This window comes from Candida parapsilosis, contig 005807 (assembly GCF_000182765.1).
Source record: "Candida parapsilosis strain CDC317 annotated contig 005807".
NCBI classification, from domain to species: Eukaryota; Fungi; Ascomycota; class Pichiomycetes; order Serinales; family Debaryomycetaceae; genus Lodderomyces; species Lodderomyces parapsilosis.
In genome coordinates, this window is record NW_023503280.1 from 1,709,167 (window position 1) to 1,730,400 (window position 21,234).

At 38.8% G+C, this 21,234-nt stretch overlaps 5 protein-coding genes across 5 annotated transcripts, besides 2 other annotated features; 3 read left to right on the forward strand and 2 right to left on the reverse strand. All coding sequences in view use genetic code 12, as the record gives it.

Annotated features, from left to right (window-relative positions):
* Positions 1–253: 253 nt before the first annotated feature.
* CPAR2_807370 (uncharacterized protein) lies at positions 254–1,267 on the reverse strand (the record flags this gene model as incomplete). Its single annotated transcript, XM_036808643.1, has 1 exon — positions 254–1,267. The coding sequence occupies one exon, from the start codon at positions 1,265–1,267 to the stop codon at positions 254–256; it is 1,014 nt and encodes a 337-aa protein (XP_036665360.1).
* Positions 1,268–2,002: 735 nt separating this feature from the next.
* On the reverse strand, positions 2,003–3,481 carry SFP1 (zinc-coordinating transcription factor; the record flags this gene model as incomplete). Its single annotated transcript, XM_036808644.1, has 1 exon — positions 2,003–3,481. The coding sequence occupies one exon, from the start codon at positions 3,479–3,481 to the stop codon at positions 2,003–2,005; it is 1,479 nt and encodes a 492-aa protein (XP_036665361.1).
* A 2,944-nt stretch (positions 3,482–6,425) lies between these two features.
* Positions 6,426–6,511, reverse strand: a tRNA (tRNA-Lys).
* Positions 6,512–6,524: 13 nt separating this feature from the next.
* Positions 6,525–6,610, reverse strand: a tRNA (tRNA-Lys).
* An 893-nt stretch (positions 6,611–7,503) lies between these two features.
* Positions 7,504–8,721, forward strand: CPAR2_807390 (uncharacterized protein; the record flags this gene model as incomplete). Its single annotated transcript, XM_036808646.1, has 1 exon — positions 7,504–8,721. One exon carries the CDS (start codon positions 7,504–7,506, stop codon positions 8,719–8,721), a length of 1,218 nt encoding a protein of 405 aa, XP_036665362.1.
* Positions 8,722–9,594: 873 nt separating this feature from the next.
* FAS2 (trifunctional fatty acid synthase subunit) lies at positions 9,595–15,249 on the forward strand (the record flags this gene model as incomplete). The annotated part of the gene is made up of 1 exon (XM_036808647.1): positions 9,595–15,249. One exon carries the CDS (start codon positions 9,595–9,597, stop codon positions 15,247–15,249), a length of 5,655 nt encoding a protein of 1,884 aa, XP_036665363.1.
* A 246-nt stretch (positions 15,250–15,495) lies between these two features.
* SEC7 (Arf family guanine nucleotide exchange factor) lies at positions 15,496–20,913 on the forward strand (the record flags this gene model as incomplete). Its single annotated transcript, XM_036808648.1, has 1 exon — positions 15,496–20,913. The coding sequence occupies one exon, from the start codon at positions 15,496–15,498 to the stop codon at positions 20,911–20,913; it is 5,418 nt and encodes a 1,805-aa protein (XP_036665364.1).
* Between the last annotated feature and the right edge of the window lie 321 nt (positions 20,914–21,234).

The window sequence follows — 21,234 nt, forward strand, 5'->3', positions numbered from 1 at the left end:
AACAACTTACTCACGGTCTTTTACAATTTTTATCCTTTAAAATAATATTTATTTTTAACTTCCTCGTACAAAGATCTCGTAGACCTATTCATTTGCATAAACATTTTACAATTATTAGTTCATGAGGGGATCCAGCAGTAGTTGGAGCTATACGTGCAGTTATAGTGAGCATACTTCACCTCCAAAACCGCAAAACTCGTCTCACTCCTTTACTGCTCCACTATACCGTGTTTGCAAGTCTCCTTACTTTATTCTACCTCGTTCTAGCAGTACCAGCTGGATTAGTACCTCTTGCGAATAAGATCCCAATCCCAGTTACGAAAGTAACCACACAACAAATGCAGTAAAATATCAAACTACCAATGAAATAAAATGTATAGAAATATTTTGCCATGAAATATCGAAACCCAGTTAATTTCAATGTAAATTGGGCAAAACTTGCATTGACGTCAATGGTAAATATGCGTTGGACTTTTTTTGATGAATCTTGAGGCGATTGCAAGATCAAACTGAATGAAGAATAGGATGGGTCATTGGTATTGCCTAGTTGTGATTCATGTTGTTGTGGTGGTGGTTGATGTTCAACCGAAGTTAACCCTGTTCCGTAGATATCAAACGCGTCAATTTCAATTGTTTGAAATTTACGATAATCAATCAAAAAAGGAGGCACCCAGTTGCGTAAGGCCAAGGGGATAAATTTGTTATGTATGCCATAACTCAAACTGGGGTCACAGTCTAATATAAATGATCCACTTTTGAAAACTGGTTCATCACTAGTATACACCTCAATGTCATCATTGTTATTGTGTGGTTTTGTCACGGGTCGCAAACTCAGTTGTAGACTATACTGTATTGTATGTATACTTGTATCATACGCAAATTGATGATCACAATAAAGTGCCAAATTGAGTTTAAAAGTGTATAATGAATCCTTATCAAATACAAATCTCGATTCACTAACCTCTGGTTGTGTTGTTATCGATTGTGGATCAATTGGATTCGAAAGCATCAAGACTCGATTTGGATCATAAGTGTTGCCAAAATGGGTCGATTTCACCGGAGATTCGGATGCAATTTTTGTCACAATAAAGTTTAATGGGATTGACGGCGATTGTGAATCGGGAATCAAAGTGGTGTAGTATACATGATAAGCAATTAATGAAATGGGGACAAGTATGAAAAATGAAGTTAGAGTGGATGTGAAGTAGAGCCAAGTTCGTGTTGCAGCTAGCGGTACTGTGAACCCCAATGTTGTGAATAGTTTCATCTTTAATGGACCTATGGGGATTTTTCTTTGCTTTATGAAAATGCTGATGGGTTGGGTTACACAATGGATCAAAATTTAATGCATGTGTGTAATGCGGGGGGGGGGGGGGGTGGTCACTTCGAGAAGGCGCAATTTCAGTAACACTTTGGTGGTGATTGTCCTGTGAAATTTTTAGCAAACTTATTCAGAGTGTCAATTGACTGAATCGAAGCTAATTTCGATCTTTACTCACTGGGTGAATCGTTCTTTGAAGTTTTGAGATTTCACTAGCGTCCTCCTTTTTTTTTTTGCATGTGTGAAATTTTATTTTGTTTCCAATTTATGAACATCGGATAATCTTTCAAGTGGACATCCATCCGCTACTCTCACACTCCTTGACATCTCCACAATTCAAACATATCGACAAGATAAATAAATTAACTAAAAACAGATGAATATAAAAAAAGTGAAGAAAAAAACATGTATATACGAAAAGAATGAATACAACCGTACTAATGAAATGCAATATGAATGAAATCCCATTCTTATCTTACCCCGAGTTAAAATGAACTCCAACATTGTCAACGACGATAACAAGTACAACATGAATATGAGTAAAAAAGAAAATAATACTAATAATGATAAATGCAGTGGATAACGTCTAATTTGAATTCAGTTTTCTTAAATCAGCTTCGTCATTGCCTTCCTTCTGCTTCTCCTTCTGCTTCTGCTTCCCCTACTCCTTCTCCTCCTTCCTTAATGTGTAGTATGACCACGATGATACTTCAACCCATTCAAATTCTTATACCTCTTTCCACAAACTTCACAACGATACGGTTTATCCTTTTCCAAAGCTGAATTATCCAAATAAGGACTATTCGATTCAGGATCGATAATGGAAATCGTTCCATCGGGGTTCTCACGTAATCTTTGTCCTTGATGACCATGAGCGCGATGATATTTCAATCCATTTTGATTTTTGTATGTCTTGTCACAACCAATGACTGGGCATTTGAAAGGTCTGTTTTCTTCATTTTCCATCACGTATAAATGACGCGCTGGATCATCAATGTAGATATCATCTTCATCTGTTTGCATGGGTGTACCTTCTCCGTTTGACGGACTGAGTGGAGATTGTTGGTTTGTAAATTGACCATTGGCAAACTGCAGTTGTGATTGTTGTTGGTTTTGCTGTAGTTGAAGTTGCAGTTGCAGTTGTTGTTGTTGTTGTTGTTGCTGCTGCCGTTGCTGTTGTTGTTGTTGCTGTTGCTGCTGTAGTTGCTGCGTTTGTTGTTGTTGTTGTTGCTGTTGTTGATGTTGTGGGTCTAATTGTTGTTGATTTTGGTGTAATTGTGATTCTGAACCACTATTGAATTGATAATTTCCACCATCATAACCCTTGCTTATATCAACTCCTTGATTTTGGTGAGTATTGAGGAAAACATCAGTAGTTGAGACTGTTTCCAACACATTGTGTATATTGTTATAGTTGTTACGATTGCGGTTAGTGTTTAGTAGATGTTGCGTGGTATCAATTGGTGGAGACGCCAGAATATGTGCCTCTTCATAATGTCTTAGTAAATCATGCAATGTAGGCAACAATTCGCCACAGCAATTGTAATCTTTACAATAGTCAGCTTCTAAGTCTGGCAAGTATGATGTTTGTTGCTGTGGGGACATACCAGGATGGAAAGCAGTACGGAATGAGCCTCTACGTGGATTGATTAAATTTTGGTGATTTGCATGTGCCAGTTGAAAATTCTGATGATTCAGTTGTTGCTGCTGCTGCAGCTGTTGATGAGTATTGTTATTATGGTGATGCTGATGCGGGTTTAGGAAATTATTCAGCCCACTGCCTATATTAACCGACATTACTTCATCCTTTAACCAAGACCCTATCGTTACTGACCCCCAAGAAATTCCACCCATTCCTTGTGAATGTGCTACTGATTCCCTTCTGAACCTAGAGTTGTTAAAAATAGATGGTCGGTGGTTGAATGTGATATCTATCGGCTGTGGGTGATCATTATTGTGCTGTTGCTGTTGCTGTTGTTGTTGTGGCGGCTGTTGTTGCTGCTGATAATGGTGATGTTGATGCTGCTGCTGTTGCAGTTGACCAAATGTTGTGTTTGGCCCTCCTGTGTCGGATGTATTGTGGTTTAGTGGGATATTCACCGCCGTAGCTGTAGCAGACCCTGTGCTAGAGCCACTGTCAAAAATCTTTGTATTAAACATATTGTAAAGTATGCCGTTTGGACTGTAGTGTAGTGCTTGTACTAATGGCAATAGTAATGAGTGCAGTGGCAAAGTATTCGATCCTAATCGGGAATGTATATGTGTGAGGATTGTGAAAATGTCTGAGTAAATGATTACGTTATATTTCACTCGTTTGTCAGGTGGCAATCTAAAAGTGGAACGAAAAATTAGTAACCAAATGAAAAAGGGGACACCCGAAATATCTTCCTAAGTTTAGATAAGTTTTGTGCTTGGGTATTTTGATCCAGTATGAAGGTGTTTGTGGGGGCGGATGGATGTACAAATGGATTGGCTGTGTGACTACCCCTGTGCTGCTACTTCTGGACTATAGAAAAGAATATAATGAATAGGAATTACACTATATGGGGATGGGGGTGGGAAAGTGTCAGTGTATATTTTAGTAATGTGATTTGGTAGTGTACTTGTGCACAAATAATAATACAACAATACAATTGTGAAAAATTACACAAACTCAAAACGCACACAATAACAGCATATATAAAGCCAACTCTCTTATTGCTTCATGTTTCTGTCTACACTCTATACCTCTTTGGATTATAAAAATAGTACCAGTATATCAAAAGAAAAACTTTACAAATGAGATACTCTTGTCAAAACCCGCTTGTAAAAAACAAGCTTGTTGAGGGAATCAGAGTGGATGAGAGTCAATGCTAATAGTGCTGCTGCTGCGTTAGATGATTGTTATCCGTGGGCTTTCCCATTTCAATTGTATCCTGTTACAAGAGTTATGCATCCGCAGTGTAACTTGCACCAAGGGGTTAACGACCTCTACTTGTGTTATATATACAGCGTCGTGCGTATTCCAACAGTACTTCCATGCACGAATTCCAGAATATCTTTTTTTATAGAAACAGAGATGGGTGTAGGAAACTTCCGATAATTTGACGATTTATTATCTCCCAGGTTTCTAAATGAGCTACAAAAGCATAAAGCTAAATTGTATACTATGATGTTCAAGCGTAAAAAGTTCATACACCCATCTTACGGATGTAACCTCATTAGCTTTCCATGTATGTGAGACATACCTCGACATCTCTCTGTGAGTAATTATACAATTACTGTAGATCTCTTGCATTTTCTTAATAGGCCAGACCGATTCAGTTGATGTCTACCATTGATGACTTAAGTACACAAACGTTTTCTCATTGATTACTATAAACATACTTTCATACTTATTTATCAAAGACTTTAAGCGGATATAAAAGGAAGCTCGTCCGCTGGTTATGTTATGCTCCCCTCAAGGATTATTTCCTGTACTATGTACTATGGAACACTCCATCCACAACTGCTCTTTTTTTTGCATTGTTCTTTTTCAGTTTAAACCAAAATTGATGTGGGTATCTTTTGTCTGTTTTTAGTATCTGTACTAGCGGTTAAATTTAATCGGAATAAATTTCTTTTTTTTTTTTGTTGTCTTTAACCTTCCGGAAATTGACTCTTTGTTGTACTGCATACAACAATAACAATAAAGGCTTTAGTTTGGATTTGGTTATCTGTAACCGGAAGTGTGTTTGCTTGCTTGTTTTATAGCCCACCCTCTTTTCATTCCTCCTTGTATGTCTCTCTCTTTGGTAGTATTAATGTAAGTAACGGTACAGATTGAAAAACACAAACAATATATATGTATGTGTGCTTGGATATCATTGTTGAGGGTGTGATACTTTGTAAAAAAGGTAGCGTCGTTTTTGTTACTACTTTTATTACAGTAGCGATGGGCATTTTGATGCATTTTTTTGTTTGTCTTTTTGCAACACCATTAAACGATATGATGCTTTTCACAGTCTGAGGCAGTGTTTGCTACCTTGAATATACGGCAAGTATTGTAAGATTTGCGTTGTCGGTCAGTAACCATGTTGAGGTTCACAGCTATTTCACTACTGTGTATGCTTTACAAGATCACTCGTTGTGCCCAATATCGCTTGAGCGAACTCGGTGCAACCGTCGCTCTGCTCAGCTGAGCCCGGGTCAGCGTCATTCGGTTCAGAAATTTCGAGAATGTGCGTGCAAAAGAAAAATAAAATCTTTACATCTGTCGCAGGTACACCAACGACTTTCAACACTAATGGTGTGACAGAAGTGTATACACTACTCAGCGCCTTGTTGATTCTAGTAACATAACAGCCGAGGTAGTCTTCACACTTCGCAAGATTCACCATAATGAATGGTTTCACCCAAAAATCTGAGTGTTTCAAAAATGAAATGTCTAACGACCTCAATACCTATGCTGCACAAAAGAGACCAAAACACAAAATTGGCTCTTCATCAATTGAGATGTTTGTACTTAGACCTAGATTCATATTCAAAATTGCCGTTTGAATTGTTTAACCACTTTTGTGCACAGCATTCAAAAACATTTGTGATATCAAACATCTATGTCAGCTTAATGTTTCAATACATACACTTGCAAATCTGTGCTTTGCTTGTAATAGTTGCTGTGTTGAATACAACTTTTGTGATGTCAAATAGTTGCACGAAAAAGGCCTAGATTGATTACTAAATTTGAAACAAACATGAATGACTCGAGCTTTGGAATCACTTACCGTTCTTCTTTATGATTTAGAGAAAGAAAGAAACTAATTTCTCAGATCACCATTCCAACAAGCACTGTAGTATAGGTCATTTGGGACGAGGATAAAGTAGCTTTCACATCTTTGACCAATTGTATACAAAAAAAATGAAAAACATTCTGGATGTTACTTGTATTTATAATGTTCAAACTTTTTCACTCAAATTGGGTGCTAAAAATTGGGGAAAAAAATATTTGCAAAAAATTTGGTTTCCAAACTCTAATCACACAACAGGGCAACAAAAATGATCCACGAGTACATTTCGGGGGTACTTATCTTTCCACACTAATAGAGAGACACACAGCTAAGGGAGGTAAACTTGAAGAAAAAAAATAAGCCCAACGCGGGACTCGAACCCGCAACCTTTCGATTACTACTGTATTTAAGAGTCGAATGCTCTAGCCGATTGAGCTAGCCAGGCCGGTGAAAAACAAAGCCCAACGCGGGACTCGAACCCGCAACCTTTCGATTACTATGGTAATTAAGAGTCGAATGCTCTAGCCGATTGAGCTAGCCAGGCTGTTTTCGACGAAGTTGGGGCGCCAAAAAATATCTCCGCAGCAGAAAGTGGTCACGTTTTGCCAATTACGGGCTGTTTAAGGTCATTTCCACCAACATTTGGGTCTACAACAACTCAGTGAAAAATATACAAGCTCTTCATTAAATTCAAGTACAGTATAGTTTATAAAAGAGTAGATAAAGGAAAAATGGCAACTATATCCATACTCACGGCCATTCGTCCCGCGTTTGAGGATGGCTCATACGCTACTACACCAGCCAGAAGCACTAGTGGGGTTAGCACTAACCTTAATAAAGTTTAAGTAGAGCATTCTAAGCCTTGAAAAATGGCATCTAGTGTCAGGACTTGAGCAGAATCAAGATGTCACAAACCTTTATATTTTACATAGTTATTGGGCTATTCGTATGAGATGGAACAAAATGCAACCAGACTTCTTATCTTTAATCAATTCAGGTAGGGAAACTTCACTCTATCGCCTCCTCAGCTACTAACCGCTATGTGGTATATACATTTCTTGAGGTAATTTTGACCCCATGGTGGACCAATATTTTTCACCATTCATGACAACAGAATAAGTCGTGTTCCCGGATACTCCCAAAGCAGTACTTACAAACTGTCATTCAACTGAAGCCATTTTTCTCCACCACTCGTCGTTGTCCCAGCCCTGGACTTGTAGATCCGAAAAGATAACTTTTTTCTATAGTGAATGAATGAAGTTTTGTGTAACAAGTACCTAATCCGAAACGGATTGAAAATTGTAGAATTTTTAGCATATTGTGACACCTTTGACTTTAAAACAACGTAAACATGTTTTCTCTTTTTCTTTCATTATTTATACCACCAACACTCTGGATGGTTTTTCTCAGCTATAGAAAAAGTATCTTCCACCGCTAATGTTGCTGCTTTTACCACTGGAAATCATTGAAAAGATCGGTTCACAATTACCACAAAATGATTTACTTTCCTTAATGACAACCAATCATTACTTTCGCAACCTTTTGCATCCGCGATTATACTCAGTGATTATATTTGACTCATCACCACATTTATTTGATTTTGATACCAAGTCATTGAATGCATTCAAACAACATCGCAATGATTACAAGATAGATGGGAGATTTGTGAAAGGTGTGAGGATAAGATCAGTGTTTGCACTTAAAACATTTATAAAGAGTGTCGTCAAGTATTCCCATCATGTAAAGGGGTTGTTGGTTATGAATTTACCTGATATATCAGACTTGGAAGTGTTTGAATACTTTAGAGCTATTTTACCATTAATGATCCAGTTGCAAATCTTTTCATGGAACCATAGCGTGTCATTTCCATTGAGTTACTTGAAATACAATACACTGATTCGTATGATGAGTGGGATGATCGAAACTGACTGTTGTGCTGAGTTTCCATACATGAAGGAGGGAGTATACACCAAAATAAACAACGTCCAAAATCTTGAAACAATAACTTTCAGAAACATAGATTTAACTGATTTGGTATACGATTTTAGTAAAGTCAAGACCTTGGCATTGGATAATTGTAAATACAAAAGAGACTATTTACTCGCTCAAGACTTTGCAATGTTGGAAGAATTGTCAATCATAGTTGAAGACGACCCGTCCATAGTCAAACTTTTGACAAAGTTGAACCTCAGGACATTGTCGTTGAAGACAGAGTCGTCCGTAGCTGGATTGCTTCGCAGATTGAACTCCAGAATCATGCGTTTGGAATTGCACTCCCAATTAGATATAAATACATTGAAACAATTGACAAGATTCACCAATTTGAAATATTTGCAACTATCCATTTTGGAGAAAGATATTCTTGAAGTGTTGCCATTTATACCACAACATATTCAGTTCCTCAAATTAGATGTAATGGAGACAACCGAGCGTAACAATTGTTTGATTGCCGATGAGTACTGGGCATGTACCGTGGATCAAAACCTTTTAAAATTTCAAGACTTTGTTTTAGAGTACCACCGTCGTTTGAATAACTTAGAGTGGGTAATGTTTAATGGAAACAACAAAAAGTATGCGTTTGAGTGTGCTGAACTGGTCATATATAGAGAAAGATTTAGCTATTACTTTGATGAAATTGTAAATACATTATTATGAAGGCACCTAAAAAGAAGACAACTCGGTTCGATATCACGAAGAAGCTCCAACTTCACACAATATTGGGAAAGGGGGGCACATTTCGCAATACAAAACCCGAGCCAGAAAAGTGTAGATCATTTGTAATAGTCCCGAAATAAAACTAATAAAAACCCTCTATCTTTGAGAGGTTCATTTCAGGGTGGAGATGATCTGAGAATTCTTTCTCCCAACATGCAAAAGTGTTCTCTCGTACCATTTTAGACTGAACGTAACCGAATACACTCAGGGTAAATGAGAAGGCATTAAGCTTTGGTGTATTGGGAGAAGAAGAAAAGTAGTTCAAATTTGATCTTTTAAAAAAGTCTTTGACGAAAAAATTTTCTGTTGTATTTCTTTGGAATCTAGTGTCGTGTCGCATCCTTTTGCGAGATAAACTGACGCGCGACACTGAAGATAGCTCAACAAACACAAAAACTTTGGACTACCTGCATATAAGTATTTTTTTCTGTTTGTTGGTTGCAATATTTTGTTGGGAGTGGGATAACCAAAACACACATCGAGAGTGTCGAAAGCTATCCACACTTGGCTAAAGGGAGAGCAGCCAGATACACGGCATTACTAGGAACTGCCCGTACATGCCCATCACACAATCCGCTTTCTATTTTAGCGTCCACTCTTCTTCCTCCCTTGGTAGACTGGTTTTTCAACGATTTTCACTTTACCTTCGGAGCTTTTTATCTTTGTGTAACATGTACCACGGACTCATCCAACTAAAAAAATTAATTTTTGGGTAAATGCAATGTGGCATTTAAAAGAGATCCCAATTCTCTTGAATTCTAGCTGATTTTCTTCCTCTCAGCATCATCATCACTTACCTACGCGCTTTTCAAGATGAAGCCGGAAATTGAACAAGAATTATCTCACACATTGTTAACAGAGTTGTTGGCATATCAATTTGCTTCACCAGTCAGATGGATCGAAACTCAAGATGTCTTTTTAAAACAACACAACACAGAAAGAGTTATTGAAATTGGACCATCACCAACTTTGGCTGGAATGGCTTCAAGAACAATCAAAGCAAAGTACCAATCTTATGATGCAGCTTTGTCGTTGCAACGTCAAGTTTTATGCTACTCCAAGGATGCAAAGGAGATTTACTATACCCCTGATCCTGCTGAACCACCAGCTGCTGAAGAGCCAAAAGCGGAAACTGGCAAAGAGTCAGCACCCGCTGCTTCTGCTGCAGCTGCTGCTGCCACTCAACCTGCTGCTGCTGTTGCTCCACCACCACAATCTGCTGGTCCTGTTGAATCAATCCCCGATGAACCAGTTAAAGCTTCCTTGTTGATCCACGTATTGGTTGCACAAAAGTTGAAGAAACCGTTGGATGCTGTTCCAATGTCAAAAGCAATCAAGGATTTAGTCAATGGTAAATCTACCGTTCAAAACGAAATTTTGGGAGATTTGGGTAAAGAGTTCGGGTCCACTCCTGAAAAACCAGAAGAGACTCCATTGGAGGAGTTGGCAGAGCAATTCCAGGATACATTCTCCGGATCATTGGGAAAGACTTCAACTTCTTTGATTGGAAGATTGATGTCATCCAAAATGCCAGGTGGGTTTTCCATCACAAATGCAAGAAAATACTTGGAATCCAGATTCGGATTGGGTCCAGGAAGACAAGATTCGGTTTTATTAACCGCATTGTGTAATGAACCAGCCAGTAGATTGGGTTCTGAAGGTGATGCCAAGTCATTTTTGGATACCATGGCTCAGAAATATGCATCTCATGCTGGAATCTCATTGTCGTCACCTTCTGCAGGTGGTGCAAGCTCCGGTGCTGGAGCTGCTGTTGTTGATAGTGCTGCTTTGGATGCTTTAATTGCTGAAAACAAGAAGTTGGCCAGACAACAATTGGAAACTTTGGCTAGGTATCTCCAAGTTGATCTAACCAAAGGAGAGAAAGCTTTCATCAAGGAAAAAGAGGCAACTACAGTCTTGCAACAAGAATTGGACTTGTGGGAAGCTGAACATGGTGAGTTTTACGCAAAGGGTATCAAGCCAGTGTTTTCACCATTGAAGTCGAGAACTTATGATTCCTATTGGAATTGGGCCAGACAAGATTTATTGTCGATGTGGTTTGACATCCTTTTTGGAAAATTGACATCTGTTGATAGAGAAACCATCAATCAGTGTATTCAAATTATGAACAGAGCCAACCCAACCTTGATCAAGTTTATGCAGTACCACGTCGAACTTTGTCCTACGTACAGAGGAGAGACTTATAAACTAGGAAAAAGATTGGGTGAACAGTTGATTGAAAACTGTAAGCAAATTTTGGGTCAAAGTCCAGTATACAAGGATGTCAGTAGAATCACTGGTCCAAAGACTACTGTTAGTGCCAAAGGTGACATCGTTTACGAGGAAGCTAATAAAGAGTCAGTCAGAAAATTTGAGCAGTACGTTTTTGAAATGGCACAAGGTGGCTCAATGACCAAGATGAAACAATCTTCAATTCAAGAAGATTTGGCTAGAGTGTACAAGGCCATTTCAAAACAAGCTTCAAGAGATAGCAAATTGGAATTGCAAAAAGTGTATGATCAATTATTGAAGGTTGTCGAAGGATCCACCGAAATCGAGACAGAACAAACAACTCAAGATGCTTTGGCAATTCCAACTGGCTCCAACACACCAACTGAAGAAGATGAATTGTCAACTGCTTCTGATGATGATGAGATTGCATCGTTGCCGGACAAGACATCAATTGCTCAACCTGTTTCCTCAACCATTCCAAACAAGACAATTCCGTTCTTGCATATCCAAAGCAAATCTGAAAGTGGAAACTGGGAGTATGACCGCAAATTGTCATCAATTTACTTGGACGGATTGGAGTCTGCAGCCATTAATGGGTTGACTTTCAAGGACAAGTATGTATTGGTTACTGGAGCTGGTGCAGGATCTATTGGTGCCGAAATCTTGCAAGGTTTAATCAGCGGTGGTGCCAAGGTGATTGTCACTACATCTCGTTACTCCAAAAAGGTTACAGAGTATTATCAAAATATGTATGCTCGTTACGGTGCCGCTGGATCAACCTTGATTGTTGTTCCTTTCAACCAGGGTTCTAAACAGGATGTCGATGCTTTGGTTGAATACATCTACAATGACCAAAAGAAGGGCGGATTGGGCTGGGATTTGGATGTCATTATTCCATTTGCCGCTATTCCAGAGAATGGAAATGGTATTGACAACATCGACTCGAAATCGGAATTTGCTCACAGAATCATGTTGACAAACCTTTTGAGATTGTTGGGTGCTGTAAAAGCCAGAAAAACAACCGACACCAGACCAGCGCAATGCATTTTGCCATTGTCACCAAATCATGGTACATTTGGATTCGATGGGTTATACTCTGAATCAAAGATTTCGTTGGAAACCTTGTTCAATAGATGGTACTCTGAAGATTGGGGAACCAAATTGACCATTTGTGGTGCTATAATTGGTTGGACAAGAGGTACTGGATTAATGAGTGCAAACAACATTATTGCCGAAGGTATCGAAAAGTTGGGGGTTAGAACTTTCTCTCAGAAAGAAATGGCATTCAACATTCTAGGATTGTTGACACCGGAAATTGTTAACTTGTGTCAAGAAGAGCCAGTCATGGCAGATTTGAATGGTGGTCTACAATTCATTGACAACCTCAAGGAATTTACTTCCAAATTAAGAAACGATTTAACTGAAACTGCAGATATCAGAAGGGCTGTTTCTATTGAGTCAGCTATTGAACAAAAAGTTGTCAATGGTGACAACGTAGACTCAAACTACAACAAGGTTACCGTTCGACCAAGAGCCAACATGAAGTTTGATTTCCCAACTTTGAAATCTTATGACGAAATTAAGCAAATTGCTCCTGATTTGGAAGGTATGTTGGACTTGGAGAATGTAGTGGTTGTTACGGGTTTTGCTGAAGTTGGTCCATGGGGTAACGCAAGAACTAGATGGGAGATGGAGTCCAAGGGTGAATTCTCTCTCGAAGGTGCCATTGAGATGGCATGGATTATGGGCATGATCAAATACCATAATGGTAATTTGAAAGGAAAACCATACTCGGGATGGATTGACGCAAAAACGCAAACTCCAGTTGATGACAAGGACATCAAGGCTAAGTATGAGGAGGAAATTTTAGAACATTCTGGAATTAGATTGATTGAACCAGAGTTGTTCAATGGTTATGATCCAAAGAAGAAGCAAATGATTCAGGAAGTAGTTATTCAACACGATTTGGAACCATTTGAATGTTCCAAGGAAACCGCTGAACAGTACAAGCATGAACATGGAGACAAGTGTGAAATTTCAGAAATTGAGGAAAGCGGTGAATATAGTGTTCGAATCTTGAAAGGAGCCACTTTGTTCATTCCAAAAGCTTTGAGATTTGACAGATTGGTTGCCGGTCAAATTCCTACTGGATGGGATGCACGTACATATGGTATTCCTGAAGATACCATTAATCAAGTTGATCCAATCACCTTGTATGTTTTGGTTGCTACGGTTGAGGCATTATTGTCTGCTGGTATCACCGATCCATACGAGTTTTACAAATACGTTCACGTTTCCGAAGTTGGTAACTGTTCAGGTTCTGGTATGGGTGGTGTTAGTGCATTGAGAGGTATGTTTAAAGACAGATATGCTGACAAGCCAGTACAAAATGATATTTTGCAAGAGTCATTCATCAACACCATGTCTGCTTGGGTCAATATGTTGTTGTTGTCTGCTTCAGGTCCCATCAAGACACCAGTGGGTGCTTGTGCTACCGCTGTTGAGTCAGTTGATATTGGTATTGAAACTATTTTGTCAGGTAAAGCCAAGGTCGTCATGGTTGGTGGTTATGATGATTTCCAAGAAGAAGGTTCTTACGAGTTTGCCAACATGAATGCCACTTCCAGCGCTATTGACGAATTCAAGCATGGTAGAACTCCAAAAGAAATGTCGAGACCAACCACCACCACAAGAAATGGTTTTATGGAAGCCCAAGGTTCAGGTATTCAAGTTATCATGTCAGCAGATTTGGCGCTCAAAATGGGTGTTCCTATTCACGCTGTTTTAGCCATGTCGGCAACCGCAACAGACAAGATTGGAAGATCAGTTCCTGCTCCAGGTAAGGGAATTTTGACTACAGCTAGAGAACACCACGGAAACTTAAAATACCCATCGCCTTTATTGAACGTCAAGTACAGAAAGAGACAATTGTCCAAGAGATTGGACCAAATCAAATCTTGGGAATCCTCAGAGCTCAATTACTTACAAGAAGAGGCTCATTTGGCAAAGGAAGAGTTTGGTGAAGAATTTTCTGAAGCTGAATTTTTAAGAGAAAGAACCGAGGAAATTTACAGAGAGTCAAAGAGACAAGTTGCAGATGCCAAGAAGCAGTGGGGTAACGCATTTTACAAATCTGATCCTAGAATCGCCCCATTGAGAGGTGCCTTGGCTACATTTAATTTGACAATTGATGACATTGGAGTTGCTTCATTCCACGGTACTTCAACAGTGGCCAATGACAAGAATGAATCTGCAACCATTGACAGCATGATGAAGCATTTGGGTAGATCTGAAGGCAACCCAGTATTTGGTGTGTTCCAAAAATACTTGACTGGTCATCCAAAAGGTGCGGCTGGTGCTTGGATGTTAAATGGTGCCATTCAAATTTTAGAGTCAGGTATTGTTCCCGGTAATAGAAATGCCGACAATGTTGACAAGGTCTTGGAGCAATACGAGTACGTGTTGTACCCATCCAGGTCTATTCAAACTGATGGTATCAAGGCTGTATCTGTCACATCATTCGGTTTTGGTCAAAAAGGTGCCCAAGCAGTCGTTGTTCATCCTGATTACTTGTATGCCGTATTGGACAGGTCAACTTATGAAGACTACGCCAAGAGGGTTACAGCCAGAAACAAGAAGACTTACCGTTACATGCACAATGCAATCACCAGAAATACCATGTTTGTTGCCAAGGATAAAGCTCCTTACTCTGATGAGTTGACCATGGATGTGTACTTGGATCCATTGGCTAGGGTTTCAAAGACAAAGAATGAATTTGTCTTCACGAAGAAATCAGTTCAATCTGACAAATCGTATGTTAGCAATATTGCAAACTCAACTGCAAAAGCATTGTCATCATTGAACAAATCATCCAAGGGTGTTGGTGTTGATGTTGAGTTGTTATCAGAGTTGAACATTGACAATGAGACATTTTTGGAGAGAAATTTCACTCCTGAAGAAATCAAGTATTGCCAAAACTCAGCCAACCCCCAGGCTTCATTCACTGGAACTTGGTCGGCAAAGGAGGCCACATTCAAGGCTTTGGGGGTCAGTTCTCAAGGTGGTGGTGCAAGTTTGAAAGAGATTGAAATTGTCAGGGATGGCAATGGAGCACCACAAGTTGTTTTAAATGACAATGCAAAAGCAGCTGCTAAAGCAGCTGGTGTCAAAAATGTGAATGTGTCAATCTCGCATGATGATTTCCAAGCCACTGCCGTTGCTCTCAGTGAATTTTGAAGTTTATAGAGTTGTCAGGTAGTTTAATTTGATTTGTGATTTATGATTTTATACAAAATTGTAGTTACGATCCGTGTATTGTCACAAAAAGCCGTGGACAAAAGAATAACAGAAGAACGAAAAAAAATTAAAAAAAATCAACAAAGCCTCAAGGAGACCAACAAAATTTGACAAAACAAGCTGTGAGAGTCAATAAGTTATACAACGAATTAGAGAATCATCACAACAAATCTCAGAACTCAATTAATGGCAGGATATCAACAAGATACTGTGAATGGGCCTAGCGAAGAACCGGTCGCAATCAATGACTCACATGAGATTGATGATCTAAAAGCGAATGATGGGAACAGTGAAGTTGTAGACATCAACAAGGATAACTCGCCAAATGAGAATGGAACAGACGTTGACCATAATAACGGGTCAGAAAAAGATGTGAAACCAAATGGGGAGGACAAGTTTGATGAAACCTTTCACAATCATCAATTGGAACCAAAAGATAACCTATCAGAAGATAACAATGTTGATGTAACCATTACACAGTCAACCCCAGTGGCTACTGCAGCAAGCAGCCCTCTTGTCAGTCAGTCTCCCGCAAACACCAATCATAGACGACAGACCTCAGTATTGTCATTTGTATCAAGCGCAACGGTGGACAATTCTCAGATCTTCAAAAAGAGCTTTGATTCGATATTGGAGTCCAAGGAAGTTAAAAAGAATGAGCAATTTAAAGCTACAATACAGCGGGCAGTTGATTATTTGAATAGTTCAGAAGAGAAAGAGCCATACATCATCTTCAATGCATTGAAAGCGTGTTGTGATTCCAATAGTGTCGAGTTAAAGTCCAAAGCCGTTGATTTATTTGCCAAGCTATTTGATTATGCTCAATTTGATGACGCTTCAGAGAAAAAGAAGCTCACCGATGATTCGGTTAATGTCATATCGTCTTGTTTTGAGGGCGAAGGAACAGATCCCGAGTTGGAGTTGCAAGTGGTTCGTGCATTGATGCACTCAATACTCTTGATGCCGTGTCACGGGGCGTCATTGTTGCAAGCAGTCAGACAAATTTACAATGTGTTTATTTTTTCGTTGACTTCTAGAAACCAGGCCATTGCTCAAGGTATCTTAACTCAAGTGATTGGAGCAATTTTTTCGAGGGTTGAAGAATCAAGAAAGTCTCGAAGCCAAAGCACAAATGCATCGAAGTTGAATTTTGACTCTGTTGAGAATGTAAATCTTCCGGATGGTGGTGAAGAAGAGAGGTTGACGTTGTCTCAATTAGAAAGAATCAACGATTCTATGAATGATAATGACAGAGTAAATGAAGCAAGCAGTGCCACCGAGGATGATCAGGATTTGGAAGTGAAGGACGCATTTTTGGTATTTAGAGCTATGTGCAAGCTTTCAATCAAAACCTTGGACTCCACTACTATTGACATGAAATCTCACTCAGTAAGATCGAAACTTTTGTCACTACACATTATCCACACCATTTTAAAAGAGCATATTGAAATTTTTTTAAGTCACGATGTGGTAATATTGTCACCAACTGCCAACGAGAAAGTGCGCTTGGTAAATGCTGTCAGACAATACATCAATCTCACATTGTCCAAAAACGCTGCATCCGACTTGGCACCTGTATTCGAGCTCTCATTGGAAATTTTTTGGATCATCATTTGCAACTTGCGATCTGAATTCAAAAGAGAGATTCCCGTTTTCTGGGATGAAATTTATTTCCCGGTAGCTGAAATGAAGACTTCTAGTCCCCATCAAAAGCGGTATTTATTGGCAATCATTGAAAGAATTTGCAACGATTCTAGGTGCATCATTGAATTTTACCTTAATTACGATTGTGACAGCAACATGCCCAACATGTGCGAAAGGATCATTGATTATTTGACCAAACTTTCGTTACAACGCGTTGAAGTTACCCCTCAACAAAAGTATGCTTTTAGGGAGAATAGAAGGAGTGGTATAGCGGTGTATGACGCAGGTAAAGTGGCCGCTTTAACAAGCAGTACAATGTCATCCAAGCCACCAGAGCCAACTATTTATGCTTTGTTCCCCTTGGAGTATGCTTTGAAGATGACATCCATCAGCTGCTCTGTTGCGTTTTTACGCTCCTTGCATTCATGGGCCCAAAAGGGAATACTGAATTCCAAGAAGATGCAAAGTTTGGACCAAAGTAGCGATTCGTATTTGTCATTGAATCGTAACCGCTCCGATTCAAATAACACATCATCGAACGTCACCAGAAATACTTCTTTTGTCAACGGCGATGAGCTCCATAAAACTGAGTCAGACAAAATTGAACAATTTGAGAATCAAAAGCAGAGAAAGAAGGCGCTTCTTGAAGGAATAAAACAATTTAACCAAAAGGCTAAAAAGGGAGTAAAATACTTCATAGAAAAGGGGTTTATCAAGTCAGACTCTCCTGAAGACATTGCAAAGTTCCTTTTGGATACAGATGGGCTCGACAAGGCTAGTATTGGTGAATATCTCGGTGAAGGTGACGAAAAAAACATTTCCATCATGCATGCGTTTGTTGATCAGATGGATTTCGAAAACGTCGAGTTTGTTGATGCAATGAGGTTATTCTTGCAAGCTTTCAGATTACCTGGTGAAGCTCAAAAGATTGATCGGTTCTTGTTAAAATTTGCTGAACGTTATGTCAAGGGAAACCCTCGCATTTTTGCAAATGCTGATACAGCGTATATTTTGGGATACTCGGTGATTATGCTTAACACTGATCTACACTCGCCTCAGGTCAAGAACAGAATGAACATTGATAACTTTGTAATGAACAACTCCGGTATTGACGATGGAAAAGATTTACCAAGGGAGTTGTTGCAAAGGATATATGACGAAATTTTAAATAATGAGATCAAGCTACAATCAGAGCAACATGCGGCCCTCATTGCCGGCGACATTCAAATTGCACCTTCGTCTCAATCTATAGGGTTCTTTGGTGGTCGTGACCTAGCTCGCGAAGCTTATATGTTTGCCTCGAAGGAAATGTCAACAAAGACCGAAAAGTTAATGAAAAGTCTTGGAAAGAGGGCAAAAGTTGATGATCAAGATGTTATGTTTTACGCGGCTACTAGTGTTTTGCATGTCAAGTCCATTTTTGATACATTGTGGATGTCAATACTAGCAGGATTGACCCCGCCATTCAAAGAATATGACGATGATGTGGTGACCAAAGCATGTTTGGAAGGTATCAAGTTGTCAATTCGTATTGCTTGTATGTTTGATTTGGACTACGCAAGAGCATCATTTATTGGGGCATTGGTTCAATTTCAAAACTTGAGCAACTTTGAGGAGATGAAACCAAAGAATGTTGACGCTATATATATCATGTTGGATTTGGCAGTGTCAGAGGGTGATCACTTGGGGGCAGCGTGGAACCAAATTTTGACATCCATTTCACAAATTGAGCGGTTACAGTTGATTGCCCAGGGAATAGACCAAGATTCCATACCTGATGTCACTACCTCAAAACTCATTTCCAAAGGATCAACTGAGAGCGTAAGAACAAGCACGAGCTTCTTTAGCTCGTTTGCTTCGCAAACCCCAGCGCAATCAGCTGCGAATAAGTTTCATAATCAGCATTTATCCCCCGAAGTGGCAACATTGTTGGTGAAGACGGATTTGGAAGTTGCAATTGACAAGGTTTTTACAAATAGTGCCAATTTGAATGGAGGCAGTATTGTTGATTTTGTCAAGGCATTATCAGAAGTTGCCAAGGGAGAGATTGATTCATCGGGACAAAGTGCAAATCCAAGAACGTTTTCTTTGCAAAAGTTTGTTGACATTTGTTATTACAACATGAATAGAATTCGTTTGGAATGGTCGCAACTTTGGGCCACTATGGGCGAAACATTTAATGCATTAGGGTGTCACTCTAACCCTTCAATCCTGTTTTTTGCATTGGACTCGTTGAGACAGCTTTCAATGAGATTTTTTGAAATTGAAGAATTAGCGAATTTCAAATTTCAAAGGCAGTTTCTTAAACCATTTGAGTATGTGATTATACACAATAGGTCGCTAGAAGTTAAGGATATGGTACTTGAATGTATTAATAACATGATACTAGCGAGAGCTTCTCAAATAAAATCAGGGTGGAAGACGATATTTAATGTTTTAACAGCTGCTGCAACGGAGAACAAAGAGACGCTAGTGATGAAGAGCTACAAAATGGCCATTTGGATTAACAAGGAGTATGTGGAAGAAGTTAAAAAGCAGGATTCATTTTCAGACTTGGTTGTTTGTTTCACCACTTTAACCAAAAATGAAAAGTACCAGCGTATTAGTTTGTTGTCTTTGGATGTTTTGTCAAAATTGATTCATCAAATTGCTCAATATAGTTTATTTGACAATGATGGCGATTATGCCGACCATCCTGATCGTGCCGAGTCATTGCAAAAGCTTTGGTTCCCAGTTTTATTTGGCTTTTATGATGTCATAATGACTGGCCAGGAGTTGGAGGTTAGGTCGAGGGCGTTGAATAGTTTGTTTGATTTGATTATGAAGTATGGAAAGTATTTTGATCAAGAGTTTTGGAATTTGATAAGTCGCGAGTTATTATTCCCCATGTTTCAAGTTTTAGGAAATCACTGGGAGTTAAGTTTGGACGAGTTGAATGATAACTTATCCGTTTGGTTGTCTACAACTTTGATTCAAGCTTTAAAAAGCATGATCACATTGTTTACAAACTATTTTGGAGAGTTGAGTCATATGTTGAATGAATATTTGAAGTTGATCATTTCGTGCATCTGTCAAGAAAATGACACCATTGCAAGAATAGGACGAGAATGTCTCACGACATTGTTGATTGACAATTCAACTAAGTTTACTTTATCACAATGGAATGAAATTGCGGAAGCTTTTGCAAGCTTATTTGAGCTCACCACAGCCAAAGAGTTATTCACATTGGACCCATTATATGAAGGCAACACTGACAACCTTTCAATCACAGGGAATGGTGTAGAGGATTCTGAGTTGAAAAAGGAGTTACTTGATGATAACGAAATGAGATTGAAAAAGTCTAGAGAAAAGTCGTCGATAGTTGTCAAGAGTGTTTTGCAATTGTTATTGATTCAAACGTTGTCGGAATTGTTTGAGAATGATTCGTTTTACGATAGCATTCCTATTGATCAATTGATGAAGTTGGCTGACTATTTGAATGGATCTTATCAATTTGCAAAATCTTTCAATGATGATTATGATTTGAGAGTCCGGTTATGGAATGCAGGTGTTATTGAACGTTTGCCAAATCTTTTGAAGCAAGAATCGTCATCATCCGCAGTGTACATCAATATAATGTTTCGCTTATATTGTGATGATGAAAAGGCATCACCTGGGGCCAAGAAGACAATATTGACGAAATTGCATGCTTTGTGTGTTTCCATTGTCGAAAGATATTTGAAATTTGATGAAACAAATCAACAAAGAAACATTAGCACTTGGAAGCCGGTTATAATTGAGATTTACGAGGGTTATGTTGAATTGGATGACGAAGATTTTAAGCAGTATGCTCCAGCAATGTACAAGTTGATTTTAGAATTGATGACCAAAAATCTTTCGAGTGATATGAGGGTTGCCCTTCGAGCCTTTTTAGCTAGAGTCGGAGTTGATTTTGTCAACATTGAGGTTGCTCTGGCTTAGGGATGTGTCTATGTTTTTGGAGGTAATCAATTTATAGCAATTGTGAATGGTTTGTAAAGGTATAGATTGGTTGTTATATCTGAGTTACTGGTAGCGTTACTGGTAGCAACAGTGTAATATGTATTGATATTTTCTAGTCTGCATATAATAACAACAATAGTACGGAGAGAAGTCACAGAAAATTTTTCAAAATTTCAACAAAGAGAGAAAGACAGTAAGACAGAGGCACTACAAAAAAATTTTTTTTTTTTTTTTTTACGAAATTTTTAAATTTTCAACATTGACCTTAGAAAAGAGTTTATCCTATTATCACTTCTTTGA